The sequence below is a fragment of the Lithobates pipiens genome, unplaced genomic scaffold (genome assembly GCF_037356315.1).
Source record: "Lithobates pipiens isolate NorthernLeopardFrog02 unplaced genomic scaffold, aLitPip1_a1.2 Scaffold_25, whole genome shotgun sequence".
NCBI lineage: Eukaryota > Metazoa > Chordata > Amphibia > Anura > Ranidae > Lithobates > Lithobates pipiens.
In genome coordinates this window covers 85,914,341-85,927,120 of record NW_027507787.1, presented here as the reverse complement: position 1 = coordinate 85,927,120, position 12,780 = coordinate 85,914,341, and the positions used below count along the sequence as shown (strand labels likewise).

The window sequence follows — 12,780 nt, the reverse complement described above, 5'->3', positions numbered from 1 at the left end:
CACGGCTGATCACAGTGTAAATGGGAAGAGCCGGTGATCGGCTTTCCCTCACTCGCGTCTGTCAGACGCGAGTAGAGGAGAGCCGATCGGCTGCTCCTCTGACAGGGGGGGTCTGTGCTGATCGATTATCAGCACAGCCCACACTGGACCACCAGGGACGCCACCAGACCACCAGGGAAAAGGTAATCCTCCCTAGACCACCAGGGATGCCAGTCAGTACAATGGGTGCCAATCAGTGCCCATAATGGATGCCAATCAGTGCCCACAATGGGCATCACTTCTTGGCATGCATTATTGTTTGGCACTGATTGGCATCCATTACTATAGGATATAGCACCAATGCCGCCTATGTGTGCTCACCTGTGCCGCCTATGTGTGCCCACCTGTGCCACCTATCAGTGCCCACCTGTGCCGCCTATCAGTGCCCACCTGTGCCGCCTATCCATGCCCATCCATGCCCATCTGTGCCGCCTATCTATGCCCATCTGTGCCGCCCATCCATGCCGCCCATCCGTACCAGCTATCAGTGCCAATTTGTGCCACCTATCAGTGTCCGTCCGTGTCGCCCATCAGTGCCACCTATCAGTGCCACTACATTGGTGCCACATCAGTGCCCATCAGTGCCGCCTTTTCAGTGCCCATCAGTGTAGCCCCATCAGTGCCCATCAGTGAAGGAGAAAACGTACTTATTTACAAAGTTTTGAAACTGAAACAAAAAAAAACATTTTTTTTTTCAAAATTTTCGGTATTCTTTTATTTGTAGCGCAAAAAATAAAAACCGTAGAGGTGATCAAATACCACCAAAAGAAAGCTCTATTTGTGGGAAAAAAATGATAAAAATTTCATTTGGGTACAGTGTAGCATGACCGCGCAATTGTCATTCAAAGTGCGACAGCGCTGAAAGCTCAAAATTGGTCTGGGCAGGAAGGTGTTTAAGTGCCCTGTATTGAAGTGGTTAAATACCTTGGGCGGTCTACTTTCCAAAAAGGAGCCATTTGAGGGATATTTGTACTTTCCTGGCATTTTCGGGCCTCAAGAAATGAATCAGTACATCGGGATTGATCAATTTTCAGATATAGAGTCTATAAGCTATGGTATATACCGTATAACTTTCCTACAGGCTAAATAATATACACTGATTTGGGTTATTTTCACCAAAGAAATGTAGCAGAATATAGCTTGGAAAAATTTCATAACAGAAACAAAGAAAAACTGCATTAAGATTTTATATTATTCGTATGATATCCAACCTTGCCCCTTTTTATAGTATAGTATGATATTATTTGAGACAGTATACATATTTTTAGTGATTAATGTATTAAAGAAATTAAACATATATAAAACACTTGATATTCTATTTATATAATGACCAGAATAAGACTTACAAGTTTATTTTCGCATTGCCTCTGAGCTTCATAGTCATTATGATAGTATCCATTAGAGTAATAGTAATTGTATCTGTAGCACCGCAGGGTTGCCAAATCGACAATATTTAATATCACAGCTACCATGCTGAAAATGGAGCTAATGATGTTCAGAGACAGAGAACCTTTGATCTGTAAAGTGAAATCAGGAAGAATAAATCAATGATACAACAATACCATAAACAGTCTTATTTATAACATTTGCAAAGTGTTAAAGCGGTATTAAACCCAAAACCAAAAATGTAATATATCACAGTTTACAAATCATTAGATGTGGTGGCTGCATTTGTTTTCTTTTTTTTTGTCATTTTCCCCCTGTGTTTTCACCTGATGATCTAGCCAGGAACACATTTTATATTTTAGAGTGCCTACACTCTGGATGAAGCAATACCTTTGGACAGCAGCATTGTCAGTCTGGGAGGTCCCTGAGGATGAGCAGGTGCCGGAAAAGCGTTGGGCGGAGCATAGAGGGTGACGCCACGCCGCCACGCCCCCACACTGGTCGGGTCAGTGGCAGTGTTTTTATGGGTCTTGTGAGTGCATATACTGCCCCCAATGAGAGAAGAGGATTTAAAAGTTGCCAGACCCACTGAGTGGATTGATGTGGGGATCTCAGATTGTGCTTGTATTGCTACTTCATTCTTTGGCAGCACCTTCATGCGATGTGTGCGTAGTCTCACTTTTGGTGGAAGAAAGTGCACGATTGTTGGTGTAAACCTTTGAATCTTTGGTGAAGGATGTTCACATACTAATGGATGGAACAATTGTTTATTTTCATCACTATTCATCATAGTGAACTTATTTATTATACCTATTCATAAATTATATTTGGTTATATTTACATATACACTCCCGGACCACTTTATTAGGTACACCTGTTCAATTGCTTCGGTAACACAAATTGCTAATCAGCCAATCACATGGAAGCAACTCAATACATTTTGGCATCTAGATATGGTGAAGTTCAAACTGAGGATCAGAATGGGGAAGAAAAGGGATTTAAGTACCATACCTTTGAAGGTGGCATGTTTGTTGGTGCCAGACGGGCTGGTCTTAGTGTTTCAAAAACTGCTGATCTACTTTTCACACACAACCATCTGTAGGGTTTACAGAGAATGGTCCGAAAAAGAGAAAATATCCAGTGAGCTGCAGTTGTGTGGACGAGAATGCCTTTTGGATGTCAGAGGAGAATGAGCAGACTGGTTCCAGATGACAGAAAGGCAACAGTAACTTAAATAACCACTTGTTACAACCAAGGTATGCAGAATACTGTCTCTGAACGCACAACACATCAAACCTTGAAGCAGATGGGCTACAGCAGCAGAAGACCACACCGAGTGCCACTCCTATCAGCTAAGAACAGGAATCTGCACAACAACAGAGAAATGCAGGGCGGTGTGCGGACGTGACACGCCGCTCTGAGATAGAGGGGAAGGGCCAGGCGATGCCGAACAAGCCGAGTGAGTGTGGCTCTGGGAGAGCAAGAGGGCTGTGTGGAGAGAGCTGACAGGCGGAGGCGAGCGGCATGCTGGAGAAGCGGCTGAGCGGGTTGAGAGCCTGGAAAGCACTGACTTATTCTCTGCCTGGGTAGTCCCCACGTGTTACCACTGACCGCCGGATCGCTGATCGCCTTTAACCCCCCCTCGACCGCCATGCAGACCCCCCCCTGCCTTCCTTCCCTGCTGATCTGGGCGTATGATGGGTCTGGGAGCTGAGTATGGTGTGCCCCTGCCCCTGCATGCGATGTGCAGCAACAAAGTAGGCGTCTGAGCAACTGAAAAGCTGTAGAAGAGGCAGTTCATCCAGCGCAACCCTTCCATCCATTCATCCATCCATCCATCCAAGCAGCGGAGTCTGCTGTCCTCTTCATCCATATATCCTGGGTGGGTAAGAGATTTGGAGACCTGGAATTTAAGGTGGCTGTGAATTGACTGTCTGGTTGTCTTGTTGTGCTCGCTGGCCTCAGGAGGAGTGGTGATTATAAAAAATAATAATATGTGTGGGCATTTAGAGACTGTTTAATTGTAAATTTAACAAGTGAGGCCAGCCTTGCCATCCTACCCCTTTTTATCCCATCCTACCTATGCGATTTCACCTTTCCAAAGTTCTGTCTTTAAAAAAAAAAAAAAGGACATAGGTGGTTGAATTGAACTGTGATGTTTCTGTGGTAAATATGTATAAAGTGAACAGGGGATGAGTAACACCCTGATACTTATGAGAGACTATTTATACCTGCATTTTTATTGCATGCTGTGAAGAGATAGAAAATCAGTTGGACTGTAAACAGTAATACTCGAGAGGTATATTTACTTCTACATCAGAGAGAAAAACAGCAGGTTATGGGAGGGTACCTTGAGTGATTTTGAACTGATGCAGTACTCCAACTAAGAAAGTGTGGGCGCTGAAAGGTATAAAAGTGCTGTTAAAAAATATAGCTGAAATGGTAACGATGAAATTTGAAGATCGGTGATACCTGTCCTAAAGTACCATCTGGTGTTTAGCCTGCGAGTAAATCACAGCTTATTAATTACTGTATTATATTGCGAGTGGCTTTCCTCATTATTACTAAAGAGGGGGTTCAGATTGAACTAAAGATGTTCCACCCCTAGAAATGGGTAGGCGGGTGAAAGGTCAATGGAATAAATATAAACAGTATCAGGAGTAATAAATCAATATGAAGGGCCGAGCACAGAGGGGGACGGACTCCAAGAATCAGCGTGAAACCTTAAACACGAGTTCAATCCAGAAATACCTCAAGGAGGGCAACTCAAGGAGCCCAGGGATGGAAAAAAAAAACTAACCACAAAAGAAAAAAAGAGAGAGTTAGAGAAACAAAGGATAGAGCAGGAAAATCAAGCCCGGGAAGAATTTGAGATGGAGGATGCGGGAGCTCGGGTAGAGCCAGAGGATATAGGAGAAAAGAGGAAGATGGCACAGCTACCGACAAAGTCAGAAATGTTGAAAATGTTCAGCAATTTAGAAGCCGCTATTAAGCTGGAAATCAATAACGTCAGAAGCGACATGTCCCACCTGCTAAGGAGAGTGGAAGAAATAGAGGAAAAGTCAGAAATACAAGCATAAGAAAAACCAAGTGGAGGTGTTACAGAGAAAGCAAAAAGGACATTCTATATACATTGGAGGGACAGGAAAACCATAGTAGGCACCAAAATTTGCATATTAGATCAATCCCAGAACAGCAGGGAGAAGATCTGATGAGGAAAATAAAAAGGATTTTCCAGCCACTAATGGGGAGGGGGGATGGAGAGGATTTAAGAATAGACCGAGCCCATAGAATTAGGAAACCCCCTGGATTGAGAGAGGACATACCCCGGGACGTTATAGTGAAGTTCCACACATTTGAAGATAAACATAAAATCTGTACCAAACTTAGAGGGGTCACATCTTTACAATATGATGGAACTAAAATACAAGTCTTTTCGGACTTATCGGCAGAAACTTTGTCATGGAGAAGGAGATTAAAGCCCCTTTTTGGGCAATTGAGGACTGCCAATTTGAAATACAGTGGTGTGAAAAAGTGTTTGCCCCCTTCCTCATTTCCTGTTCCTTTGCATGTTTGTCACACTTAAGTCTTTCGGAACATCAAACCAATTTAAACAATAGTCAAGGACAACACAAGTAAACACAAAATGCAATTTGTAAATGAAGGTGTTTATTATTAAAGGTGAAAAAAATCCAAACCATCATGGCCCTGTGTGAAAAAGTGATTGCCCCCTAAACCTAATAACTGGTTGGGCCACCCTTAGCAGCAACAACTGCAACCAAGCGTTTGCGATAACGTGCAATGAGGCTTTTACAGCGTCCTGGAGGAATTTTGGCCCACTCATCTTTGCAGGATTGTCCTAATTCAGTTACATTAGAGGGTTTTCGAGCATGAACTGCCTTTTTAAGGTCATACCACAACATCTCAATAGGATTCAGGTCAGGACTTTGGCTAGGCCACTCCAAAGTCTTCATTTTGTTTTTCTTCAGCCATTCGGTGCTGGACTTGCTGGTGTGTTTAGGATCATTGTCCTGCTGCAGAACCTAAGTTCGTTTCAGCTTGAGTACACGAACAGATGGTCGGACATTCTCCTTCAGGATCTCTTGGTAGACAGCAGAATTCATAGTTCCTTTTATCACGGCAAGTCTTCCAGGTCCTGAAGCAGCAAAACAGCCCCAGACCATCACACTACCACCACCATATTTTACTGTTGGTATAATGTTCTTTTTATGAAATGCAGTGTTCCTTCTACGCCAGATATACTTGGACACACACCTTCCAAAGAGTTCCACTTTTGTCTCATCGGTCCACAGAATGTTGTCCCAAAAGTCTTGGGGATCATCAAGATGTGTTGTGGAGAAATTGAGACGAGCTTTGATGTTCTTTTTGCTCAGCAGTGGTTTTCTCCTTGGAACTCTGCCATGCAGGCCATTTTTGCCCAGTCTTTTCCTGGTGGTGGAGGCATGAACGCTGACCTTAACTGAGGCAAGTGAGGCCTGCAGTTCCTTGGACGTTGTTGTGGGGTCTTTTGTGACCTCTTGGATGAGTCGTCGCTGCGCTCTTGGGGTAATTTTGGGCGGCCGGCCACTCCTGGGAAGGTTCACCACTGTTCCATGTCTTCGCCATTTGTGGATAATGGCTCTCACTGTGGTTCGCTGGATTCCCAAAGCTTTGGAAATGGCTTTATAACCCTTTCCAGACTGACAGATCTCAATTACTTTCTTTCTCAATTGTTCCTGAATTTCTTTGGGTCTCGGCATGATGTGTAGCTTTTAAGGATCTTCTGGTGGACCTTACTGTGTCAAGCAGCTCCTATTTAAGTGATGCCTTGATTGTGAACAGGTGTGGCAATAATCAGGCCTGGGTGTGGCTAGAGAAATTAAACTCAGGTGTGGACAACCACAATTATAGTATGTTTTAACAAGGGGGGCAATCACTTTTTCACACAGGGCCATGATGGTTTGGATTTTTTTTCACCTTTAATAATACACACCTTCATTTACAAATTGCATTTTGTGTTTATTTGTGTTGTCCTTGACTATTGTTAAAATTGGTTTGATGTTCTGAAACACTTAAGTGTGACAAACATGCAAAGGAACAGGAAAATGAGGAAGGGGGCAAACACTTTTTCACACCACTGTACAGTTGGGGATTTCCGTCAGCCTTAGTGGTATTTAAAGAAGGGAGGTTGTTCAGGTTGAAACCTATGGATGAGCTAGATGAGTTTTGCAGAAATCTGGAAATCACGGTCCCTAGTGTGCTGGGTGGGGAGTAGGGAGAGGGAATAATAAAAAGTAAATTTTTGAAATCTTATAAGGTGGGTGAGTGTGTAGGCGGGAGATGTTCATTCATGTGGGCCAGTCTCCCCCTCCCTCCCCTCCTTGTGGTTTTTTTTGGAGGAGGGGGGAGATGTGGGCTGAAAACATGGAGATTATTGAAGGATAAGTGGGAGGTGGAAGAAATGTCCAAGAGAAGGAAAGGAAAAGAAAAAAGAAAAGAAAAGACAGTGATGCACTTATGGACTCCTTCTGTTTTATAGGGTGAGTCCAGCAGAGCCTGAATTACAAGTCGGTATGGTCCGAGCCCCACCCTCTGGGGTAGGTATCTCTGTCGGCATTAGATAACATGCCTAACGTGAAATATAGGACCGGTAAGGTCGAGATGGGGGGGTGGGAGGTGGGGGGAATGGTGGGGTGGGAGGCGGGGGAGGGGGGGACATGCACGTAACCCAGATTATTATGTGGATTGAGAGGTTGGATAGGAGTGGATGGGGATCCCAATTGGTTAAGAGTGGGACTCACTGTGGAACCAGGTATAAAATGGAAATAAAATTTATGACAACGTGAGGGGCCTAGGATCGTATGGGAAGAGACTTAAAATCCTTAAAGAAATCAAACAGCGATCTGTAGATGTAATATTTTTACAAGAGACTCACTTAACTCACTATACAAATATTAAAATATATTCAAAAGAGTACCCCACTTGGTTCTACAGCCACTTCACAATAAGAGGTGCAAAGGGGGTGGCAATTGGGTTCTCAGAAAGGATTAAATTTAAGGTCTTAGTTAGAAAGATTGATCCAGAAGGACGCTATATGTTCATTAATGGTCAATTGGGAGATGCGCTATTTACACTGGTTAATGTATACAGTCCAAATAAGAACCCTGCCCGTTTTCTAAATAGAATGTTGACTATATTGAAGGAATTTAGGGTAGGGAGGGTCATCATGGCAGGAGATTTAAATTTTGGATTAGACCCTAAGCTGGACAGTACGTCACGTGCACAGGGGATGAGTAAGGAACAAATAAAAAGGATAAAAGATAAATTGCATCAAATCCAATTAATGGATGCATGGAGGGTTAAACATGATGGAGATAGGGATTATACCTTCTTTTCCCCGGTGCATGGGATGTACTCAAGGCTGGACTATTTTTTTGTAGATCATAAAATACTGGAGGAGTTAGGGGCGGTTAATTTGAAATAATGTCTGTATCTGACCATGCTCCAGTCACTATGGAGATGAGGATTCCGGGGATCCATAGGACACTGTTTACGTGGCGACTGAATGAAAGTTTATTATTAGATGCAGAGGTAGAAGCCGAAATACGGAAGGAGATAGAAGTTTATTTTATGAATAGTGATAATAGTGAAGTGACAGCTTATCTCCTCTGGGAAGCGCATAAGGCGTATATAAGGGGGATCCTTATCTCCATAGGGGCCAGGAAAAAAAGGGGAAGTGAAATGAATATTAAAATTCTTATGGAAGAAATCCGTGGGTTAGAAATACAACATAAAAAGCAGGGGGGGGGGGGGGGGGGGGCTCACAGGTAATCTTCCAGGCTTTCGTCGGTAAAAGAGAGGAATTAAAAGACATGGAAAATATGGCCAGGAAAGAGATATATAGGATACCGCGGAATCAATATCTATGGGGAAATAAGTCTGGTAAGAAGCTCGCTAGGACGGTGAAGCAGAAAAGAGAAGATTCAGAATAGGGTTGGGGACTTTATATATACTACTAAAGAGATAGCACAAGAGTTTAGGAACTATTATGAGGCCCTGTATACTATAAAGAAGGGAAGTCAGGAAAGACAGAACGTGGAAGGATGGAATGGGGATGCAAAGATACGGGAGTTTATTGAGCACAGTTTGATAGGGAGTTTATGGATAGGCCAATAACCGAGGAAGAAATATATCATGTGTTGAAAAAATCCCCCCCGGGCAAAAGCCCGGGTCCAGATGGGTATGCAACTCTATATTTAAAAAAGTTTAAAGACATCCTGTTCCCCAGGTTATGTAAATTCTGGAACCAAGTAGGCAAAGAATGCGACATGGGGACAGAGGCGTTGCTTGCCTCAATAACATTAATATTAAAGAATGGGAAAGATGATAGTTTGTGCTCTAGCTATAGGCCTATTGCATTATTAAATGCAGACACTAAACTCTTTGCCAGTGTATTAGCAAATAGATTGAAAGAGAGGATTAATGCATTGGTTCACCCAGACCAGGTAGGTTTTGTATCAGGTAGGGAGGGCCGGGACAATGGAGTCTGGGCCTTGATGCTAATACAGGCAGCCAAGAATGAAGGAAGCCCCAGTCTATTCCTGTCAATTGATGCTGAAAAAGCTTTCGACAGGGTAGACTGGGGCTTTATGTGGAAAGTACTGGAGGAGATGGGGATAGGACCCAGGATGATAAGTTGGATCAAAGTATTGTATAGGTGTCCCCAAACAAGGGTGAAGGTGAACGGGCACTTATCCTCTCCGTTCAGGATGAGAAATGGAACAAGGCAGGGTTGCCCCTTGTCCCCCTTATTGTTCATATTGACACTTGAACCTTTATTGGCCCATATAAGGAATAGTGTGAACATAAGGGGAATAAGAAGAGTGGATCAAGAAGAACATAAATTGGCAGCTTTTGCCGATGATGTGTTATTCTTCATTTCGCATCCTAGGACATCGCTCCCCAAGTTTTGGAAAAATATGGAGATCTCTCAAATCTTAAAATAAACCCCATGAAGTCGGAAATACTGAATATTAATATAAATAAGATAGAAAAAGAGAGATTAGGGAAAGAATTCCACTTTATTTGGAAATAGGACATAAAGTACTTGGGGATTAGATTAACAGATACTCTGAGCAAAATGTATTTAATAAATGATATCCCGCTCTTAGATGAGATTAGAAGAGAAGTTAAAAAAATGTCATGCGCCGGCTAAATTTGGTTCTAAGTGGACTCCTTGGCAGGTATTCATAACCTCTGATACATTTCAAGCTTTAACAAGCTGATAACCATAATAATACAATCTGTTGATCAATATTGTGAGACGAGTGTTATAGCATTTATCCGTATCCCTGTCCCATCCCCTACTCCACTCCCTTTATCTCTTTATGGCCCCTCCCCCTTCCATATCTCCCACACAGCCAGGTTCCACATGGCCTATATCCACTTCAGTAAACTGAGATATCGATATTACCATATAGGTTACTAAAGCTCAAGATTCGGTCTTAGTTAGATTTATATGCGGTTCGTAAATGTAAATGTTCTTTATTTTATATCAGATGAATCCCATTGTCTCAGTTATATGTCCTATGTTGCATCTGAATTGTCTGTTACTTGAGAAACAACTTGCTGACTATCCACCTTCTTTTTCTTTTTAAGAAGCATCCATGTAATGAAGTTGTAATTCTCTGTATCTTGTTATACTGAAAATAAAAAAAAATTTTGGAAAAAAAAAAAAAAATGTCATTATCCACACTCTCGTGGTTTGGCCGTATAAATGCGATAAAAATGATGATAGCTCCCAAAATCCTCTATAAATTTCAAATGCTCCCATTAAAGATGCCACAATCTTTTTTTACAACTTTAAAAGGTATCATCTCTAGATATAGATGGCAGAATAAAAGACCACACATTTCAAGTGCCGTTTTGTGTTTAAATAAAAAAAAGGAGGCCTGGCTGCCCCCGACTTTAAAAAAATATTATTTTGCGGTAGTAGTGTCACGTTTAGTAGAATGGACAAGAAAGAATAGCGAAAAAAGATTGAGGGGTATAGATTTTAGTATGAGTAGGACACATTTGGGTCACATAGTATGGAAAATTTTAGGGAATTAGGACCGGACACACATGAAATCACCTATACTGCATTGAATATATGGGATAGGATACATGCACAAAAAAAATGGAAATATAATTCCCCACTAATTTATTTAAAGGATAATGTTTTTTGCACCCGGGATGAGGGAGGTTGGGGGAAACTGGATAAAAAAAGAGGTACAAGTAAAGGATATAGTAGAAAAAGGAAAAATCTGCACTTTTCAGAATCTATTAGGTGACACAGAACCGTGGAAACTTGATGCATGGAGGTATAACCAGGTGAAAAAATTTGTGGAAACATTACCCGACCCAATTCGTTCAGCAAAGGAATATACAGTAACGTATATCACATAAAAATGCCAAAAACACATGAACAAGAGTAAGTGAAATCGACCAATCGCTGTTGCTAGAAATTAATCAAACAATTCCTATGCTCAAAGCAAAGCAGAAGCTGAGAAGGTAAACTAGTCCATAAAAGGGCCGTAGTGGGTGACTAAAGTGGGTATAGATGGAAAATAAGTGCACTTCACACAAACTCCTCCACACGGTGCTCCACACTCCCACAGGGGGTTAAACTCACCAGAGATTCAAATATAATGAGCCTTACTCCAACTGTCAGCACAGTCGCATCTGATTTGCATTTCCATCCTCCAGTAATAAACAGAAGATGGTGTTGAACCCACGCTTCCACTCCAAATTTATACCTCCGTTAGTCAGTAATAGCAGCAGCACATAAGAAAAATAAATAAATAAATAAGCTCCACATCGAGTAGATCCTTTATATTTCAATTTATTCTCATTCAAAACAGTTTCTTATTTGGCAAATGCAGTAGGCACTTAACATAGCCAATGAATCGTTACACAGTTAAAAATACCAAGAACAGCGGATCCCACAGCAGATCGCACAGCCAGGTAGCATACGGTAATGTCCGCCAGCCCTTCTCCATTTGAGTTATTTATTGCACTAATCCAGCAAATACCTGAACCGATATTTAGCTCGCAGCAGGGCTTCTATTCCATAGCTGTGTTTGTCCGGGTCTCAGCGTGCAAAGGCGTCACTTCCGGTCGCCGTGAAGCCAATCCCTGACCGGTTTCGTCACTACGACTTTATCAAAGGGGCATGGCTTAATGGCGTGGCGTCCTGGGTTAAAACATCAATTAATCCCGCCCTCTAGCTAGCACCTAACCAATCACTCCTCCCAAACCCTCCAACCTATCGGATACAAGGGGATAGTGCCAGCCGTCAGGATGTGGATCTTCTGCACAGAGAAAACATCCGCTCCCCATGCAGTTTAAATATACAACACATGTTTTAATATACAGTGTTTCTTTCATTTCTTTGAATGATGATAAGAGCCATCTAAAAAAACATCAGCAATCGCAGTATATATATATATATATATATATATATAATTAACTATATTTAATATAAGTAATATAATTAAATAAATAAATAATACCGGCGTATAATCACCTCAGGTGAAAGGCAACCAGAAAGGGGAAATATTCATAAGGGCAGCTACATAATGAAGCAGTCTTGAAATGACCACAAATCCGACCGCAATTAAGCTGTACCTTGTCCACCTCCTGCCTGTCACAGTCACCATTGAAGCGAATATACTGCTGCCCAACCTGCATCATACCATACTACGCTTTATATGTAATATACTGCTTATCAAAAATAAAATACTAAAAATTAATAAGCAGTATATTACATATAAAGCGTAGTATGGTATGATGCTTCATTATGTAGCTGCCCTTATGAATATTTCCCCTTTCTGGTTGCCTTTCACCTGAGGTGATTATACGCCGGTATTATTTATTTATTTAATTATATTATAGTTTCACTACTGTGATTGCTGATGTTTTTTAGATGGCTCTTATCACCATTCAAAGAAATGAAAGAAACACTGTATATTAAAACATGTGTTGTATATTTAAACTGCATGGGGAGCGGATGTTTTCTCTGTGCAGAAGATCCACAGCCTGACGGCTGGAACTGTCTCCGCCCACCCTTGTATCCGATAGGTTGGAGGGTTTGGGAGGAGTGATTGGTTAGGTGCTAGCTAGAGGGTGGGATTAATTGACATTTTAACCCGGAACGCCACGCCGTTAAGCCACGTCCCTTTGACAAAGTTGTAGTGACTAAACCAGTCAGGGATTGGCTTCCTTTGCACGCTGAGACCCGGACAAACACAGCTATGGAATAGAAACCCTGCTGCGAGCTAAATATCAGTTCAGGTATTTGCTGGATTAGTGCAA

General features: G+C 42.0%; 1 protein-coding gene across 1 annotated transcript in view; it reads right to left on the bottom strand.

The window, feature by feature from the left end:
• LOC143930356 (membrane-spanning 4-domains subfamily A member 4A-like) overlaps window positions 1–12,780 on the bottom strand; it is a 431,861-nt gene that overhangs the window by 28,368 nt on the left and 390,713 nt on the right. Inside the window, exon 5 of the mRNA XM_077454620.1 lies at window positions 1,386–1,556. Coding sequence (XP_077310746.1) covers window positions 1,386–1,556 — 171 coding nt within the window. The remainder of the gene's footprint in view (window positions 1–1,385; window positions 1,557–12,780) is intronic.